This window comes from Schistocerca nitens, chromosome 6 (genome assembly GCF_023898315.1).
Source record: "Schistocerca nitens isolate TAMUIC-IGC-003100 chromosome 6, iqSchNite1.1, whole genome shotgun sequence".
NCBI lineage: Eukaryota > Metazoa > Arthropoda > Insecta > Orthoptera > Acrididae > Schistocerca > Schistocerca nitens.
The window spans coordinates 54,754,203-54,775,777 of NC_064619.1; the positions used below are offsets into that span (position 1 = coordinate 54,754,203).

The 21,575-nt window shown below is 41.9% G+C and overlaps 1 protein-coding gene across 2 annotated transcripts in view; it reads left to right on the plus strand.

The window, feature by feature from the left end:
- Positions 1-21,575, plus strand: part of LOC126262694 (putative ribosome-binding factor A, mitochondrial) — a 68,840-nt gene that overhangs the window by 5,924 nt on the left and 41,341 nt on the right. For both annotated transcript variants that reach the window (XR_007546754.1, XM_049959472.1), the window contains exons 2-3: positions 5,225-5,411; positions 17,166-17,334. Coding sequence is in view for 1 of the 2 variants with exons in the window: in XM_049959472.1 (XP_049815429.1) it covers positions 5,225-5,411; positions 17,166-17,334 (356 nt within the window). In the remaining variant the exon portion in view is untranslated. The remainder of the gene's footprint in view (positions 1-5,224; positions 5,412-17,165; positions 17,335-21,575) is intronic.

Genomic DNA, 21,575 nt, shown 5'->3' on the forward strand with positions numbered 1-21,575 from the left:
CTTCTTGTTCGAGCTGAGGGAACAGCCAATTCTCTAACATCTCCAGATACTGTAGTCCAGTTACAGTAGCGGTCGCCATTTTAGCATCAACTGACGCTGACGCCTAGTCAACAGCGCCTCAAGCGAACAAATGTACAACTAAATGAAACTTTATAGCTCCCTTAATTCGCCGACAGATAGTGCTTAGCTCTGCCTTTTGTCGTTGCAGAGTTTTAAATTCCTAAAGTTGTGGTATTCTTTTTGAATCACCCTGTATAATCTATCTGAAACCTCCTAGTATCTCCAGTGTTCTTCCATTTATACAACCTTCTTTCATGATTCTTGAACCAAGTGTTAGCTATGATTAGGTTATGCTCTGTGCAAAATTCTACTGAGCGGCTTCCTCTTTCATTTCTTCCCCCCAATCCATATTCACCTACTACGTTTCCTTCTCTTCCTTTTCCTAGTGTCGAATTCCAGTCACCCACGACTATTAAATTTTCATCTCCCTTCACTACCTGAATAATTTCTTTTATCTCGTCATACATTTCATCAATTTCATCATCATCTGCAGAGCTAGTAGGCATATAAACTTGTACTACTGTGGTAGGCGTGGGCTTCGTGTCTACCTTGGCCACAATAATGCTTTCACTATGCTGTTTGTAGTAGCTTACCGGCATTCCTATTTTCCTATTCATTATTAAACCTATTCCTGCATTACCCCTATTTGATTTTGTGTTTATAACCCTGTAGTCACCTGACCAGATGTCTTGTTCCTCCTGCCTCCGAACTTCACTAATTCCCACTATATCTAACTTTAACCTATCCATTTCCCTTTTTAAATTTTCTAACCTACCTGCCCGATTAAGGGATCTGACATTCCATGCTCTGATCCGTAGAATGCCAGTTTTCTTTCTCCTGATAACGACGTCCTCTTGAGTAGTCCCCGCCCGGAGGTCCTAATGGGGGGCTATTTTACCTCCGGAATATTTTACCCAAGAGGACGCCATCATCATTTAATCATACAGTAAAGCTGCATGTCCTCGGGAAAAATTACGGCTGTAGTTTCCCCTTGCTTTCAGCCGTTCGCAGTACCAGCACAGCAAGGCCGTTTTGGTTAATGTTACAAGGCCAGATCAGTCAATCATCCAGACTGTTGCCCCTGCAACTACTGAAAAGGCTGCTGCCCCTCTTCAGGAACCACATGTTTGTCTGGCCTCTCAACAGATACCCCTCCGTTGTGGTTGCACCTACGGTACGGCCATCTGTATCGCTGAGGCACGCAAGCCTCCCCACCAACGGCAAGGTCCATGGTTCATGGGGGGGTGCTTTGACCCACATCATCATTAATACGGCTAGTTCCAATGTATACAATACAGTGATTGTGATGTCACTACATACACATATCAACAAATGTGAACAAAAATAAAAATGACATTATGATGTCTTGCTCCAAAAATAAAATGAAACTAATGACACACACACACACGCACACACACACACACACACACACACGGAAATACGGAAGCATCCAATTACACCCATCTGCTTTGACCCAAGACGTCACAAAGATGGTGGAAACAACCATCCACTATGACTCCAGTATCGCGCCTATGACATCATTACGTAAAACATGAGAACAAACACAAAAATACATCGAAAAACCAACACACACACCTTCCACAAAAAACCTAATCAAACTAACAGGACAAGCGTAGGAAATTGGGGGTTTTTGGGTGGCGACAAACTATAAACACACGCCACTTCACCAAACGACAAACATGCCATTTGTGTATGGAACACTGTAAGAATGAGCATTTAAATGCTTCTGTGCCTACTGTAAGTAACCTAATGTTGTCCTCAAAATCCCTTGTGGGAACAATATGTAGGGGGTGTAATGTATTTGTCGATTCGTCATTTAAGGCTGGTTCATGAAACTTTTTAAATAGGCAATTACTGGATAGTTTGCATCTATCTGCAAGTCCCTGCCAGTTCAGTTTCTTCAGCATTGCCCTCCCATGAGTCGAACTAATCTTTGACCATATATCCTGACCTCCCCTGTATACATTTATCCTCTGTTAGGTCTATATGTCCCGCGCACTTGAACAATATTCTAGGATGAGCCACACAAGTGATTTGTAAGCAGTCTCCTTTGTGTACTCATTGTGTTTCCCTAGTAACTTACCAATAAACAAAAGTCTATCACCTGCTTTAACTACAACTGAGCCTATGTGAGCATTCCATTTCATATCCCTGCAAAGTGCAACAACCTAGTATTTGTATTTATGTTAGCTGATTCCAACTGTGACCTGTTGATATTGTATTCGTGGGATAGTACTTTGTTATTTTGTGACATGCACACTTTTACATCTCTCGGAAATCGAAAAATACTGCTTCTACTCAGCTGCTATGATCCATGGTTTTCAGGATGTTGTGAGAAAAGTACGAGCTGTGTTTCTTGTGACTGATGTTTCCAGAATTCATGCTGCTTGGCGTGGAGGAGGTCGTTCTGTTAGAGATACATCACTGCATTTGAACTCAGAATATGTTCTAACTTTCTACAGCAAATGGATGTTAAGGATATTTTTGGATCACATCTGCTTCTTTTCTTGTAGGCGGGTGTGATCTGTGCTTTCTCCCAACAACTGGGGATGGGTTTTTGCTCAAGAGACTATGGTAGATTATGGTTAACAGAGGGGCTAGTTCACTCTCACATTTGGTATAGACTCTGGTAGGTTCTGTTAGGCCCTGGAGCTTTGTTCAGTTGTAGTGATTTCGACTTTCTCAACACTACTGGTACTAATATTTGTATCACTCATCCTTGCAGTGGTCTGGTAATTAATTGGGGCAATACTCCTTGATTCTCATTTCTAAAGGAACATTTGAAAATGGACTTCAGCATTTCTGATTTCGCTTTGCTACCATCAGTTTCAATTGCTGTCTCATCCATGAGTGTCAAGACACTAACTTGGGCACCACTAACAGCTTTTACATATGAACGGAATTTCTTTGGGTCTTGTGAGAGATCCTTTCATAATATTCTGCTATGGTAGTCTTTCAAGACTGCATTGCCCTGTTTGCATCCCAATATGATTCATTCAGCATCTCCCTGTCTGTAGCCCTATGCTTTGTTTTAAACCTATTATGCAATAGTCATTGTTTGTTTCATTGTTGGTTTATGGTGACTGTATACTAAGAATGGTTTCTCCCATCATGAACTGTTTTTCTATATGCTGATGTACAAAGTGCGTGATCAGCTATTCCTCTCAACCTGAGCCATAGTTCTTCTACATGTCCTCTGTAGCCTAAAAATGTTTCGAGTGCCTTATTGAGATAGCTCATCGCTGCTGCCTCTTCATCTACTTTTCTGAACCTATAGATCCTTCTACACGTTTTAGTTGCCCTTGCTATTTTGGCAATCACTGTTGCTTCAACTCCCTCCTGCTCACTGATACAAGTTTCTTTGCAGAATCCTTAAAGATGTCTGGTGTATTTGCTTCTGTTAAATCCAGCACATTTTCATCATGGGTGGGCTTCCAAACAGTCTGTTCTAGGTAGTCGTTAGAAAACACATTTAGTAATGTTGTCATGTGCATCACTTACTAAACTATAATTTTCTCTGTTGATTGTGGGATTACTAAAGCCTCCTCCAACAAAGACAGTACAATTGGGCAACTTACATACTGTGTTTTCTCTAAAGTTTTTGGTTACATCTGGAAGTGAGTGTGGTCGCTGATAGAAGGATCTGACTATAAATTTATGCTCACCCTTGATACTGAGTCTTATCCAGATAATCTCACATGCAGTTTCAGTTTCTATCCTGGTGGAGCCAAGTTTCTTATCAGCTATGACAAATACACCACCTCCATTTACCATTAGCCTATCCTGTCAATATGTACTTAGATTTTCCCCAAATGTCTCACTGCTTTCGATTTCAAGCTTTAACCAGTTTTATGTAGGTACTATAATGTGAGCTCCACAGCCTTTTAGGACTGATTCAAACTCTGGCACTTTGTTGTGAATGCTTTGACAGTTAATCACTATAATTGTAGTACTGTCCCCATATGGTTAGTTCTATCGGCCCTACACAACATATTATCATGCCTAATAGGGCCCGGGAAACCTGTTTGCACTCAAAACAGCTTCCAGTCATCTCAGAATAGGTAAGTACAGGTCCTATATGGTTTTCAAGGGAATCTTATACCATTCTTTTGGCACAATAGTGGCAAGATCTGGTAATGATGATGGAGGCAGATAGCGATCCCACACCCTTTACTGTTACTTTGCGTCTGAGATAACATGCTGTGTCCTTACCATCAAGAAATCCTCAGTCCAGTCAAAAATTTTGCTTGGTACCCGATGTGATCATGCTTTTAATAATAAACAAAGACATGGTTCTCAGTCAAATGTTTTACCAAATTCAAGAGATACTGCATCTACCCGACCATCTTTATTCATTGCTTTAGGATGTCATGTGATAAAATAACGAGTTTCGTGTGATTGATGTTTTCAGAATCCATACTGGCTGGTACGTAGGAGGACATTGATATGTAGGCAGACATTCTGTTCGAGATATGTCGTTACTTTTGACATCAAAACTTGTTGCAAGAAAGTGGATGTCAAGTATATTGGACTGTAGTGTTGTGGACCACATCTGCTACCCTTCTGTTCGAGGGATCTTCAAAACATAATGGTTAAAATATGCTAGGCAAAACAGAAATGTACATTTCATAATTTTCCTAGCAGATTGAATGTTCAAACAAATTTTGGGCTCGCAACCGGTCATTGTCTAAGTCATCCCACGATATTTTGACTGGCAGGTGCCCAGCTTAAATGCCATGGGATGAATTAAACAATGACTGGCTGCAAGCCCAAAGTTTGTTTGAACAGAAGTGTGCAATTACTGCAATACAGAAAATGCAATTCCATTTATATACAGTGCCTGAACAGTTGCGAGCTATGTAATAAATTAATATTAGTAGAACATGTTTATTACTTTCCTGTTATAAGATTTTAAATTTGATTGTTATGAGGGTTGGAATCCTGGGCTGGTGGAGAGAGATGCTACTGATGTTATGACAGCAGAGCACTAATAACCATCATTGTTATAATTTATCAGTAAATTACAGTACCCTGCTGCTGAAAATACTTAATGCACATAACAGTAAACTGGAGCTGGTGAATCATTACTTAAAAATATTTAATTGATGTATGTCGTAATTCAGTATAAAAATTTATTTTGCAGGAAATACTGGAGCTCCTTTGAAGACAACTCTGTCCCTTCTGCTACACAGATGGCAAGTGCAACTGGAGGGAAAAGTGCAAAACGTGTGGCTGTTTTAAATAAATTATTTATGAAAAATATAACAGGCTTGATGGCAACAGGAGAAGTAGCCGCAGAAATTCTTGGGAAAGGAATTGAAATCTCAAAGGTAAATATTTGTACCACATCCAGGTTTACTAGTAGTCAGTTCTGGGTTTATTTTATTGTTGTGAATATAAAATGAATGATAACTTAATGCTTTCCAACTGTTTAACCTGCCAGAATTAACAGACTTTAGGAGGCTGTGCTATTTTTCTAGTGTTTTAATGGTAATAGATGGTAATTGGTAGTATATAAAAAATAATTAAACACCCTTTAGCAGATGTGGAATAATTTATATGAAAATTGTTTGTCAGAGTTGTTGATTTTGTAAGGTTTGTTGCCAAAATAGTCCATGTCTGTACCACATTCTGTAACTAGATGTAGATGGATTACTGTACAGGAGAAAATAAGAATGTTCTATTAAATGGAGAGTTGATCACTGGCATAGAATAACAATTTCCATTCATCCATCCATCCAGTCCAATTGATCACATGTGTAGATTGTGTAAATAATAGATAACTGCTGCCAGCAATTTCTGCTTCTGCAAGCTGAATTCAACACAGTAAAAGTAGGCGTGCTGTAGCACAAAATCTACCACTTTAAAAAGATTCTAATTGGTCATTTGCATTAACTAGTGACTGCTTATCTCTCATTGCTAGCCTAATATTTGGCAGACTGCATCGATATTTATCATAGATAATCATTTATCTATTTGCTGTAAGAATAGAGGACTGTTTATAATGAACATTAGTGTTGTGGAGTTAACGTGTCTTCAGTCTTTGCTCCAGAATGCAGAACCCCACTCCGAACTCTCACTAAGGAGGCACAGTCCATGTGAACACTATGTTTGTCATTCGGTATTCCGGTTTCGTGAAGCACATATCAAAAGGCAGTAATATGTGTTACTAGTTGGCATATCATTAGGAAGTAAGTACAGTGGGAAGAGAGTGTAAGAATTTAATGAACTTTGAAGAGGCGTCTGTAATATGTACAGCTATCTGCTATATACTTTATTACTACTCCTCACTTGATAAATGCCCACTTCATGTTAGCTGATAATTCAGTAATGCAACTGGATGTATGCAAAATAAGTTGGCACCCTGGTCTTTGTTAACACAGTGAGAAATTTCATATATATTTTGTTTAATAGAGTATGCAACCCTTAATGTTTATTTATGGTACCAGCAAGTTAGTTTTGTTTGTTTGATACTGGACAGTGTTTAATGTTGACTGCTTGTAAGTCTTTCCAGCAGTCACATGGGTGTATATGGTTTTAGTTATTGAGTAGGTCATTTATGTTGGTTAAGTGCAGGAGCATATCCATTATAATCTGGCTGTTATCTTATCTTGAATTAAACTTGAAAACACATGCCCTTATTTACCTTTTTTCCCAAGTGGTGGTGCATGAAAACTTGTCAGATTTGGGTAGCAGAAATGGGTGACCTCTGACATGCCAAATGTGGTACTTTTTTGGCTGTTCGATATATTGTGGTATAGTGTGACCAGAATAAAGAAAGATATCAACAAAAATAGTCTATGTTTGAAAATATAATATGGGCAGATAAAAAATCTACTCACCGAGCAGAAGCAGGTGAAGACACACAAAAGATGTGGAAACATGACCTTTCAGAGCCAGTGGCTCATTCTTCTGGCAGAAGGGTTGAAGGGAAAGGGAGAAGGATAAAGGAAAATGACTGGTGGCATTTGGGAAATGGGAAGAGTTATGAGAAAGCCGCCCAGAATGCCAGTTAGGAAAGACTTCTGGATGGGATGAAGAGGAAACGAAGATGATATGTACCAAGCAAAATAGTAGAAAAATTATGGGGGCTGGTGATAGGGTCATGTTATTGCAAAACTGCATAAGTCTTGCAATCATCATCAATACTAAAAGGCAATGCTTATTGATACAACCATTTCTATATCCTCCCATTTTTACCATTAAGCCATAGTTGCCATAGTTCAGTCCATTGAGCTAACTAATTCTAATCTCTAATGTAACCCAATGTTTTTCTTGCTTGGTGGTTGGCTGGGATGATGGAGGTGGGGAGAAGGTAGGGAGGACACACAAGGCAAGGAGGGGGTAATGGGATAAAATGTGGCAGGTCTTTTGACAGATGACTCAGCAGCTGCAGAAAAAGACAAAAGGTCTCCCACCACCACCACCACCACCACCACCACCACCACCACCACTACTCCCCCCACAGAGAGCTCACATCTCTTTTATGAGTATGTGCTTGGGCAGCACAGTGCCCTGGACGTTGTGTGTTACTTCGCTTTCCATACTGCAAGTCCATCCTTCTAAAGGACCATGCTTTGATTTGGTTTATAATTTTGGGCACAAGAGTTCCACCCTTCTCCCCCAACACTTTACACAGCTTTTCACCTTTCACTACTCAGTCCCTATTGTTGGGTTTGACTTACCATTCCTCATCCAATTTTTACAGAAGTGTAGACTATGCAGGGAAGATCACCTAATATGGTGTACATTCAACCTTTTGTGCTTTTCTGTTTTTGCAACATTCGTTTCTGGCTAGAGATTTACCACCAAAACCTAACATGGTAACCATCCCATTGTGGGAGGGTTATCCTGTATCTGCACGATGGTACCCCCTGGTTATGCCGAGGAGTATGTGCCCGTCTTGGCACATGGAGTCCGGGCAATGGTAAACCAGCCAGGTTACTGTTGGTATGACTGGATGGTGCCTGTGGGGAGAGATCCCATTTGGAGTGGGTGGCTGAATTGCAACTGAAGTGGCATAAATTTTCTGCCAGTGGTGGCCTCATAGCCCCAGCAATCTCTTTCAAAGCAAAAAATTGCTAAAATGCGGAGAGGGATGATACCACAATGTTTCCTTCCCTGCCTGTGCTGTGTGGGGAGCATTAAGGCTAAGAATCAAGGGAACAAATACTCCCCACAATACTTAGTTTACTCTAGGACCAACAAGGATTTCTTTGTGGCAACAAAGCCATTAGTCTTCATTGAACACCTTGAGGACAGTGATTTCGAAAATGAAAAATGGTTCAGTTCTGATAAAACAGCATACGCTGCTGAGTCATGGGTGCTGTTGTCTGTGTGACAAGCTGGCTGACTTACCTGTAACTGTTACCCCCTCCTCCCGTGCCCCCTCTACTTAACAGTCTTACTATGGTGCACCATGACCTTCTTTTACAGACTGATGATGAGTTGCATGCTAATTTGGAGTGGTGGGGTGTACATTTTGTCTGTGATGTCCAGCAGGGACTAGAGGACAGCAGGGTTGATTGTCTTGGCCTTTGAAGGTGACTTATCTGAAAAGAGTCACATAATGGTGTATCGAAGTGATGTTGAACTGTATGTTCCCCTTCCCCTGCAGTGCTTCAGATGCATAGTTTTCTGGCACATATTTCCAAGTTGAATGCCAGCCTCGTCAGCAGGGTTTGTGGATGTCAGTTGCATATGAACGCTCCTTGTGGCCCTCGCCCCGTCTGTGTCAGCTGTGGGAAGCACCATTTCCCTTGTTGACTGGACTGCCCTGTCTTCCAAAGAAAAAAGAAAATCCAAGAATACAAGATTTTGAACCATCTCATGGAGGCCAAGAAGAAATATGATTGTTAGCATCCTGTATATACGATGATGAAATTTACTGTGGCTACAATGAGATCCTCCTCTGTAGCGGAAGTACCCTTGCCCTTCATGTCTTTTACATCAGGCCATCAGGGATGTCTGAGTCCGTCTAGTCCCCAGGTGGTTGGGAGTGCTCCTACTACTGTCCCCCCCCCCCTGCCCCCCCCCCGACACACACACACACACACACACACACACACACACACACACACACACACACACACACACACACTCTCTTTGGGAGTATTGAACTGTTTCACCCACACCCACTTTGGGAGTACTTACTCCCCATACACCCAGGACTACCGATCCCCAATCCCTAGCTGGAGAAGTAATATCTTTCTCAGGTGTTCCACAGCAGGAAAGGATCCTTCAGGATATACCAGCCAGTGGCTGAAGGAGCCACAGGTTGCTGGTCTGTAAGAGTTCATGTTTCTCCTCTATCCTTGAAACTGCAGAAGACAATCCCTCATAGGCATGGAAATCATCTAAAGAGAAGAGCGACAAAAAGATGATCTCCAAGGTGGAGGAGGGTCCGGTTGTCTCCATGCTATCAGACAGACCCAGCATGTTCCAAATCTGTACTCGATGTGGTGTTTCTGTTGACCTCTCTGGTACTGCCCCCTCACCTCTTCTCCCCCCCCTGCCGCACACAAATGATGCGTATTGATGCCGTATCCTTGCGACTGGTAGCAGCAAGTGACCCTGGGGTATGATCTGCCTCCTTGGTCCCTCCATGCCCCCGCAGGATAGCAGAAATGTGATCCTCCAGTGGAACCATAGTGGTTTTATCTACCACCCAGCTGAGCTATGACATCTCTCACACATTTCCCTTTTCAGCATTGCCTTCAAGGAAACTCAGTTCCCAGCATTGCAAACCGTTACCCTCCATGGCTATCAAGGTTATTCTAAAAATCAAACTGACCGTGACAGAGCATTGGTGGAATTTGCTTGTATGTTCTTGACTCTGTCTACAGTGAGCATGTGCCACTCGGTACAACTTCAAAGCCCGTGGCTTTTCGTGTGAGGATGTCTCATTGTGGGTGACTTTTTTAACACCCATAGCCCATTGTAGGTTGGAACTGTGACTATTGGCCATGATAAACCTCTTGAAACTTTCTTCCAGAGCTTGATCTTTGTCTCTTGAATGCTGGTACTTTCACACACTTTGGTGTGCTGTATGGATCGTATTCAGCCATTCATTTGCAGCCCTTGTCTTGTTCCCTCCATCCATTTGAGAGCCCATGATGATGTGTGACAGTGATCATTTTCTGATTGTTCGGTCCCTGCTTCAGTATCACTTGCCTGAGTGTCCATCCAGATGGTCTCTAATTTTCAAAAGGCTTATGACACCACATGATGGCAGCACATCCTTTTTAGCCTAGATGAGTGGGATCTCCAGTGCCTGTTACCAATTTTTGTCCAGAATTTCGTGTGACACCATACTTTCCAGGTTGGTACTTCCTACAGTACCCGCCATACACAACAGAATGAAATCTCAAAGGTATCTCTATTTTGAGTGTGCCCCATTTTCTAGTGGCCATCAGTGGTCTAGCTGCTGCTATGAAGTGTACAGTGTCACCCTTCCTATATGCTGACAGTTTTTCCATTTACTATTGCACCTCCACTGTGGCTGTTGCTGAATAGCCACAGCAGTGTGCTACATGAAGTGTGCAGTCCTGGACTCTCGCCCATAGCTTCCGGTTTTCAGTCACCAAGATTTCTGTTGCTGTCCAACTGCCAATCCACACCCATAACTCTACCTCACTTCCCAGTTGCTCAATGTGGTGGAGTATCATTGCTTTCTGGGACTAGTCTTTGATGCTCGGTTGACGTGGCTCCCCCATCGTCGCCAGCTTAAGTGAATGTGCTGGTCACACCTTAATACTCTTTGCAGCTTCAGTAACACCAGCTGGGGCACAGATTTCTCTAAACTTCTGTGGCTGTACAAAGCACAGATCCCGTCCCTACTTGATTATGGGAGTCTGGCATATGGCTTGGTATCACTTTCAGCATTGCAGATGCTGAACCCTATTTGCCGTTGTTGCGTCCAACTAGTGACAGCCGCATGTTGAACTAGTCCTGTGAACAGCCTACTCACGGATGATGGTGTCCCTCCACAACAGATCAGGGACCAACAAATGCTCCTCAACTACGTGGTACACATTCGTTGCTCCCCTGAGCATTCAAAAGGCTGAGTTCTTTTCCCTGGGAGGGAGATCCACTTCGCACAACAGTGGCCCACGTCCAGAGTCATTATCACATTTTGCATACAGTGTCTCTGCTTTGAAATCCAACTTTCCCCACTGTTGCCTCTTTCCAGATAACGGTTGTATACACCACTATGGTGCATGACCCTACACCACTATGGTGCATGACCCATCCTCGAATCTGTGTTGACCTGTCCTTTCTACTGAAAGACTCTATTGACCCATGGTTTTTCACCGTCTGTTCCTTGACACCCTTATGCATCTCTGGATCGGGACATGGTATACCCTGATGGCTGCACAGTCAACGAGTAAACTGGTTTTGCCTACTGGTATGTAAGATGTAGTGAATTATGCTTTCTGCCTAGTGGATGCAGTGTATTCACTGCAGAATTGGTGTCCATATCTCGATCCCGCAATCATGTTTGTTCATGCACTGCTGAGATGTTCTTAATCAGCAGTTACTCCCTGCGTAGCCCTCAGGCTATCGACCAGTGCTACCCTCAACACCTCTTGGTTTTTGCTATCCAGGATCTCCATTTTGACCATCATGAAGCTGGACAGCTGGTCATCTTTGTCTCGACCCCAGGTCACATTAGGATGCTGACTGGTTGGCCAAGTTGTCTACAATGATGCTAAATTAGGAGCTGGGGTACTGGAACTGGACCTTCGATCAACTCAACACTATCAGTTGTTGGAGGCTTGAGACATGGATGGTGCACCCTGGTTTCTCCAAACTATGAGCAATGAAGAGGCCACAGCCATGTGGCAGTCTTCCTTAATGCTTCTCACGGGGAATCCACAATTCTGTGTCAGCTTCACATTGGCCTCATTTTGCTGACCCATGGCCGCATCCTACAAAGTGAGGATCCATCCCTTGTCAGTGTGGTGTCCATCTGATGGTGGCCCACATCCTACTTAGCTGCCCCAGTTTGACCACCTTACAACAAACCTTTAAACTTGCTGACACACTGCCGCTAATGCTAAGGGACAGCAACAAAATGGCTGATGTGGTTGTATGATTTACCCATGAAGGTGGTCTTGTTTTCTCTTATGTATTTCTGCACTCCACACATCAGTCTGCTGTAGTGGGTGGTTGCATTTCCCTTATTTTATGTAATTTTGTTGTTGTGGTCTTCAGTCCTGAGACTGGTTTGATGCAGCTCTCCATGCTACTCTATCCTGTGCGAGCTTCTTCATCTCCCAGTACCTACTGCAACCTACATCCCTCTGAATCTGCTAGGTGTATTCATCTCTTGGTCTCCCTCTATGATTTTTACCCTCCATGCTGCCCTCCAATACTAAATTGGTGATCCCTTGATGCGTCAGAACATGTCCTACCAACCGAACCCTTCTTCCAGTCAACTTGTACCATAAACTTCTCTTCTCCCCAATCCTATTCGATACCTCCTCATTAGTTATGTGATCTACCCATCTAATCTTCAGCGTTCTTCTGTAGCACCACATTTCAAAAGCTTCTATTCTCTTCTTGTCTAAACTATTTAACGTCCATGTTTCACTTCCATACATGGCTACATTCCATACAAATACTTTCAGGAACGACTTACTGACACTTAAAAATCAATACTGGATGTTAACAAATTTCTCTTCTTCAGAAACCCTTTCCTTGCCATTGCCAGTCTACATTTTATATCCTGTCTACTTCGACCATCATCAGTTATTTTGCTCACCAAATAGCAAAACTCCTTTACTACTTTAAGTGTCTCATTTTCTAATCTAATTCCCTCAGCATCACCCGACTTAATTCGACTACATTCCATTATCCTCATTTTGCTTCTGTTGATGTTCATCTTATACCCTCCTTTCAAGACACTGTCCATTCCGTTCAACTGCTATTCCAAGTCCTTTGCTGTCTCTGACAGAATTACAGTGTCATCGGTGAACCTCAAAGTTTTTATTTTAATACCTACTCCGAACTTTTCTCTTGTTTCCTTTACTCCTTGCTCAATATACAGATTGAAGAGCATTGGGGAGAGGCTACAACCCTGTCTCACTCCCTTCACAACCACTGCTTCCCTTTCATGTCCCTCGACTCTTATAACTGCCTTCTGCTTTCTGTACAAATTGTAAATAGTCTTTCGCTCCCTGTATTTTACCCCTGCCACCTTCAGAATTTGAAAGAGAGTATTCCAGTCAACATTGTCAAAAGCTTTCTCTAAGTCTACAAATGCTAAAAACGTAGGTTTGCCTCTCCTTAATCTTTCTTCTAAGATAAGACGTAGGGTCAGTATTGCCTCACGTGTTCCAATATTGCTACGGAATCCAAACTGATCTATCCCGAGGTTGGCATCTACCAGTTTTTCCAATCGTCTGTAAAGAATTCGCGTTAGTATTTTGCAGCTGTGACTTATGAAACTGATAGTTCGGTAATTTTCACATCTGTCAACACCTGCTTTGTTTGGGATTGGAATTATTATATTCTTCTTTAAGTCTGAGGGAATTTTGCCTGTCTCATACATCTTGCTCGCCAGATGGTAGAGTTTTGTCAGGACTGGCTCTCCCAAGGATATCAGTAGTTCAAATGGAATGTTGTCTACTCCCGGGGCCTTGTTTCAACTTAGGTCTTACAGTGCTCTGTCGAACTCTTCATGCAGTATCGTATCTCCCATTTCATCTTCATCTACATCCTCTTCCATTTCCATAATATTGTCCTCAAGTACATCGCCCTTGTATAGACCCTCTATATACTCCTTCCATCTTTCTGCTTTCCCTTCTTTGCTTAGAACTGGGTTTCCATCTGAGCTCTTGATATTCATGCAAGTGGTTCTCTTTTCTCCAAAGGTCTCTTTAATTTTCCTGTAGGCAGTATCTATCCTACACCTCATGAGATAAGCCTCTACATCCTTACATTTGTCCTCTAGCCATCCCTGCTTAGCCATTTTGCACTTCCTGTTGATCTCATTTTTGAGACGTTTGTATTCCTTTTTGCCTGCTTCATTTACTGCATTTTTGTATTTTCTCCTTTCAGCAGTTAAATTCAATATTTCTTCTGTTACCCAAGGATTTCTATTAGCCCTCGTCTTTTTACCTACCTGATCCTCTGCTGCCTTCACTATTTCATCCCTCAAAGCTACCCATTCTTCTTCTACTGCATTTCTTTCCCCCATTCCTGTCAATTGTTCCATTATGCTCTCGCTGAAACTCTGTACAACCTCTCGTTCTTTTAGTTTATCCAGGTCCCATCTCCTTAAATTCCCACCTTTTTGCAGTCTTCAATTTTAATCTACAGTTCATAACCAATAGATTGTGGTCAGAGTCCACATCTGCCCCTGGAAATGTCTTACAATTTAAAACCTGGTTTCTAAATCTCTGTCTTACCATTATAAAATCTATCTGATACCTTCTAGTATCTCCAGGATTCTTCCATGTATACAACCTTCTTTCATGATTCTTGAACCAAGTGTTAGCTATAAGTTATGCTCTGTGCAAAACTCTATCAGACGGCTTCCTCTTTCATTTCTCTCCCCCAATCCATATTCACCCACTATGTTTCCTTCTCTTCCTTTTCCTACTGTCGAATTCCAGTCACCCATGACTATTAAATTTTCGTCTCCCTTCACTACCTGAATAATTTCTTTTATCTTATTATACATTTCATCAATTTCTTCATCATCTGCAGAGGTAGTTGGCATATAAACTTGTACAACTGTAGTAGGCGTGGGCTTGGTGTCTATCTTGGCCACAATAATGTGTTCACTATGCTGTTTGTAGTTGCTTACCCGCACTCCTATTTTCCTATTCATTATTAAAGCTACTCCTGCATTACCCCTATTTGATATTGTATTTATAACCCTGTATTACCTGACCAAAAGTCTTGTTCCTCCTGCCACCGAACTTCACTAATTCCCACTATATCTAACTTTAACCTAACCATTTCCCTTTTTAAAGTTTCTAACCTACCTGCCCAATTAAGGGATCTGAAATTCCACACTCCGATCCGTAGAACGCCAGTTTTCTTTCTCCTGATAACGATGTCCTATGAGTAGTCCCCGCCTGGAGATCCGGATGGGGGCTATTTTACCTCCGGAATATTTTACCCAAGAGGATGCCATCATCATTTAATATTAAAGTAAAGCTGCATGCCCTCGGGAAAAATGATGGCTGTTGTTTCCCCTTGCTTTCAGCCGTTTGCAGTAGCACAACAGCAAGGCCGTTTTGGTTAGTGTTACAAGGCCATATCAGTCAATCATCCAGACTGTTGCCACTGCAACTACTGAAAAGCCTGCTGCCCCTCTTCAGGAACCACACATTTGCCTGGCTTCTCAACAGATACACCTCCGTTGTGGTTGCACCTACGTTACGGCTATCTGTATCGTTGAGGCACGCAAGCCTCCCCACCAACGGCAAGGTCCATGGGGTAATGGTTTTTTTTTATGTAACATGTACAGTTTTTTTTTGGTCAGTGCGCCTGTTTGCCACTAGCACTTCCTATGTGTGGTGAATAGGAATCTAACCTTTCAGTATAATCATTTCATGATGACTTATACCTCATTCCAAGTTCAGCTCGCTTGAGGAGAATTATATAGTATTTGTCGTTTCTGTTCTTTTGGTCATGTCCAACGGAATGAACACCTTTATTTGATCCAGCAGCCATACAAATATAGTGTTGAAGGTTTTGGTTACATCGCCACATTTTGGCATTAAAATGGCAACAGGTGAAATTTTTGCTGGACTGGAACTGGAACCTGGATTTCTCATTTAATGTGAGCAGTTACCTTAACTGCCTCAGCCATCTGAGCAGTTCCGATGTATTTTCACTTGCCCACAAACCCCTTTCTTGCAGTTCCTGATGCCTTGTCTGGTATAAATTTTTACCTGTTACCATTGGTTCATTTCAGTACACAAATGCAGCTAATGTCATTAAAAACATCAACTAGGATTACAATGCCACAGCAAAGCAGAAATCGTGCAGCTGTGTATTCTTTAATTTTGTAAAGAGTGTTGTTTCTTGTTTTGAATGACGTAAATGCTTTTACAGTTATTTTTCATGTAGTGGCAACTTTGATGAGGCACGAATCAGATGGCCAGTTTCAGTATTTCCATTGTTTTATGGTTAGTCGTATTATCACAATTATGACAAATGCAAGAAACTGGCCACATTGCTTATTTTATCAATTCTACAGTGAATAAGACGTTGCTGTAAAACTTCACATTTTGTGAGCACAATCACATTTTCTTACTTAGAAATAATCCTAGTTATGAGTTACAAATTTGTGTAGCAGCTACTTAATGGTTGCAGTGTATGTGAGCTTATACCATCCACACATATTTTTTACAGCTTATAAAACTAGCACGTTGCCTCTGTTGAAATGTTCAATAATTAGTTATTCCACCAGCGAAGTGTGTTCTCATTCCTCTGCAGCATTGCCTTGTTTGTTGTCTGTAACAAAGACCTGAAAATATGGGGTCAACTGAGCCTCTCGATACCAGACATTGGCTTTGACTTATGATGTAATGGTGTTGTAGCAAGTCATGTCACAGGCACATAAACAGAAAGAGAATTGACACACATAATATTTGTTTTTTGTTTAAATTATTTTTTGAAATGTAGTTTGTGGTAGTGGACTGATCTGTAGCATGGCCCAAGGTCTAGGCTGGGTTGAAAGGTGACAGTTTGAGAGTTGGCAAAAGTTAATGTATATGATGTCATGTGAATAATTGTAATTTTTATTATCTATATGTATGTTATAATACTGGATTTCGATGAGTCATTTGTATCTGAAATTTTGATTGTGTTGTTAGTCAAAGCCTTGCATAACTCTGAACACTTGTAATGTATGTCTAAAACTTGTGCTACATTTGTGTGTCCTTATTTGTGTATTTCTTGTATTTGTCACATAGTCTTATTGTGAAATCTCTGAGATACTTACTAATAACTCTGCACAGTTTAATGTCTGTAACATCTAAACTACAATATTATACCTACTGCTACAGTTAAGTAAACCAGAGATTTTGGTTGGGTGAACATTGTCAGTTACTTGCTTGCAGGTGAAAGTGGCATCTGACTTTAATCTGGTAAATGTATACTGGTGTGCAAAGGGAGATGGAGGTGATGAAGACATTGAAAAAACACTGCAGTCAGTGGCAGGACAGCTTCGACATGAACTTTCTCAGCTTAGAGTGATGGGTGTTGTGCCCAGGATACAGTTTGTTAAAGGTATACTAGGCACACTATGTTAAAAGCGTTTCCAATGTGAAGTGGATGTTATCTGTCGTTCTAGTAGGCCAGCAGATTTTTGTACTTCCTTTCGAAGCCTCCTGGCGTCTCTTTCAGATACATTAGGTCCAGTAACAATTGCCTTCCACTCCATTGCAATACCAAGAAGAATACAAGCAATTTAATTACCTTTATACCACTCTTTAGTTACATTACAATACACAAATGATAAATACAGAACTGTGCACATTCACCAATTTCCAAAATTAATTATACTGTGAAGTCTGTGTTTGCTTGATTGAGGACTTCTGAATGTTTTGGCATGGAATTAAAGACCACGTGGAAGTTTTTGTTGAGAATTTTATACCATACAGTTCAAATATGAGTCTATGAAGCATAAACTGTTGTTGGTTCAGCATACAAGTTTCAAACCAATTTCGATGAACAACTTGTCATATGTACATGAGCTACACTAGCTTTCAGGAGGAGCATGGTTCAGATCCCTGCTTGGCTGTTCAGATTTGGAATTCCATGCTTTCCCTAAATTACTTAAGGTGAATGCTGGGGTGGTATCTTTCAAAAATTAAAATATCATCAGTTTAGTTCTTCAGATTTGTCCTATCTGTCCTTATGCTTTGCCTGTAATCACCTTGTTACTGACACCAATAAAGCCTAAGCTTGCATTCTTCATCAATTTTGAAAGTGCAGGCCATGGGAAAAGGGCTACCAATTCTTTTGTGAAGACGGCTAATATATACTCGCTTCATGTGACTTGTCATTGAACTGTTGAACTATGATGTGAAATTGCCTGATGAAGTCAGTACCTTGGCCTTAAAATTCTCCGTATGGCAGCTGCTGTTGTGATTTATCATAATATATAGTACCCATGGTCACAACATTGTATTCAGACATACCCCCAAACCATCACATTGTCATCCGCCATTTGACAACCCCTGCTGGATGTCCTCCAGTCTTTTGCATACATTACGATTTTCAGCTGTACTCATCCTGGTGGCTCCTGCATGTTTTCTTTCATCAACCCACTGTCCATTATGCTGAAGTCTCAGTCTTATCCCTTGGAATGCAGCTAAAATTTTCTTAGTCTGTCTATTGTACATTCACCTAACTGTATGTTCTGCCCACCCTTCCATAGCATCCATAATTACATCTCTCTATCAAGTGTTCTGCCTGAACCATTCATTTGTTTTCTCTTGTGTCTTAATAATTCCCAAACTGTTCCTTTATGATGTTCACTATGTCATTCCTCAGTTTTAGTATTGCAAGGCATAAAGTAGCGTAATGGGACCACTGAGGCCAGCTCTGATCACTTTATCACTGTAACTCTGGACTGGGAGCCTTGACATAGGAGGTACCATAGTATCCTCTATCTTGGTAGAACATCTGAAGGAACTGGCAAAGCATTGTGTGCAGAGAAGGTTATTCTTATTTTTTTCATACCCAAGAATGTTGGTGCCTCCATGAGACATTAAGAGACATTGGATTCTAACCCCTTCAGTGGTACAGGTGTGTATAGGGTTTTTTGAATCTGTTGCCCAGTGAAATATGTTTTGGAGAGGGGGAGAAGTTTTAAGGTTAGATTAAAAGAACAATTAGCTAGGAAGAACTAAAAAACAACACCCAGTACACACTTATGTGGTGAGAGGCACTCTATTTCTAATGGTTCCAAAAATTTAAAAATGTTGTATAATGAATCTAAGAGACATATGCTTAACATTTTAGATGATTCGGTAATAATGGGCAGGTAAAATTATGTTAAGAAGTCAGTCATCTTGTTTTGATTTGGGGGTTGTTTCCATGGTTATGATTCTGGCTCTTATTCTCCTTTTCTTGTTTCCGAATTTCTCTCTGGTCATTTTATTCATGATGGCTGCATACTTTGTGGCACCAATTTCATGCTGGAAGATAGGGGATTTGTGTCACCTACCTTGATTGAGGTTCAAGGACATTACTGAAAGGTCCATACAGCCCACATGTCAGTCAGAATTTTATCAGTTCAGCATATTGTTTTAAGATAGTTCTGATTACAGTTATTGTGTCTTCTTTTTGGGTCAACAGTTTTTATATGAAGATATGACTGTAATGTCATAAAACTAACTGTGATTAATAAATCAGTTTGATGCGGCTGTTGTAGTTTTCATGAGGCTAAATGTGTCATCACAACTGTGATTGCTCCTCGTACCAAGTAATTTGTTTTAGTTTTGTTTGTGACTGTACCTGACAGTTAATGCTGGTGTAGTTGCTCTTCCTAACACTATCCCATACAAGCAAACCAGTTATATCTTTACCTGCAGTTATTCATACTTTAGGTACTTGGGCTAGGCATGGCTCTATTGAACAAGAATAGCTTGATGTAGTCATAGTGTCAAGAAATGTATGATAGGAATATAATACAGGGAAACATTCCACGTGGGAAAAATATATCTAAAAACAAAGATGATGTGACTTACCAAACGAAAGTGCTGGCACGTCGATAGACACACAAACAAACACAAACATACACACGAAATTCTAGCTTTCGCAACCAACGGTTGCTTCGTCAGGAAAGAAGGAAGGAGAGGGAAAGACGAAAGGATGTGGGTTTTAAGGGAGAGGGTAAGGAGTCATTCCAATCCCGGGAGCGGAAAGACTTAACTTAGGGGGGAAAAAAGGACGGGTATACACTCGCGCACACACACACATATCCATCCACACATATACAAACACAAGCAGACATATTCAGACGCAAAGAGTTTGGGCAGAGATGTCAGTCGAGGCGGAAGTGCAGAGGCAAAGATGTTGTTGAATGACAGGTGAGGTATGAGTGGCGGCAACTTGAAATTAGCGGAGATTGAGGCCTGGTGGATAACGGGAAGAGAGGATATATTGAAGAGCAAGTTCCCATCTCCGGAGTTCGGATAGGTTGGTGTTAGTGGGAAGTATCCAGATAACCCGGACGGTGTAACACTGTGCCAAGATGTGCTGGCCGTGCACCAAGGCATATTTAGCCACAGGGTGATCCTCATTACCAACAAACACTGTCTGACTGTGTCCATTCATGCGAGTGGACAGTTTGTTGCTGGTCATTCCCACATTGAATGCGTCACAGTGTAGGCAGGACAGTTGGTAAATCACGTGGGTGCTTTCACACGTGGCTCTGCCTTTGATCGTGTACACCTTCCGGGTTACAGGACTGGAGTAGGTGGTGGTGGTGGGAGGGTGCATGGGACAGGTTTTACACCGGGGGCGGTTACAAGGATAGGAGCCAGAGGGTTGGGAAGGTGGTTTGGGGATTTCATAGGGATGAACTAAGAGGTTACGAAGGTTAGGTGGACGGTGGAAAGACACTCTTGGTGGAGTGGGGAGAATTTCATGAAGGATGGATCTCATTTCAGGGCAGGATTTGAGGAAGTCGTATCCCTGCTGGAGAGCCACATTTACTGTCCTACACTCGTACTCTCTGCTGGAAATATCACTTTGCCACAAAGAAAAATGATCCTAATCCTACTCCTAATGATCCAACTCCCCAAGACACCATCCAAATGGAACCCTGCCTGGAACAGTTCCGTCCTCCGTCACAGCGGGACCCACCTCCTCTTCCTCAAAATCACCCTCTCCAAACCTTCCAGGAATTTCTGACTTCCAGCCTTGCATCTCAATCCTTCTTAAAAAACCTTAATCCTACTCCCAACATCACCACTGCTGAAGCCCAGGCTATCCGTGATCTGAAGGCTGACCGATCCATCGTCATTCTTACGGCGGACAAGGGTTCCACGACCGTGGTACTTGATCGTCGGGAGTATGTGGCTGAGGGACTGCTTCAGCTTTCAGACAACACCACATACAAAGTTTGCTAAGGTAACCCCATTCCCGATGTCCAGGCGGAGCTTCAAGGAATCCTCAGAACCTTAGGCCCCCTGCAAAACCTTTCACCTGACTCCATCAACCTCCTGACCCCACCGACACCCCGCACCCGTACCTTCTAACTTCTTCCTAAAATCCACAAACCCAATCATCCCGGCCGCCCCATTGTAGCTGGTTACCAAGCCCCCACAGAACGTATCTCTGCTTACGTAGATCAACACCTTCAACCCATTACATGCAGTCTCCCATCCTTCATCAAAGACACCAACCACTTTCTCGAATGCCTGGAATCCTTACCCAATCTGTTACCCCCGGAAACCATCCTTGTAACCATTGATGCCACTTCCTTATACACAAATATTCCGCACGTCCAGGGCCTC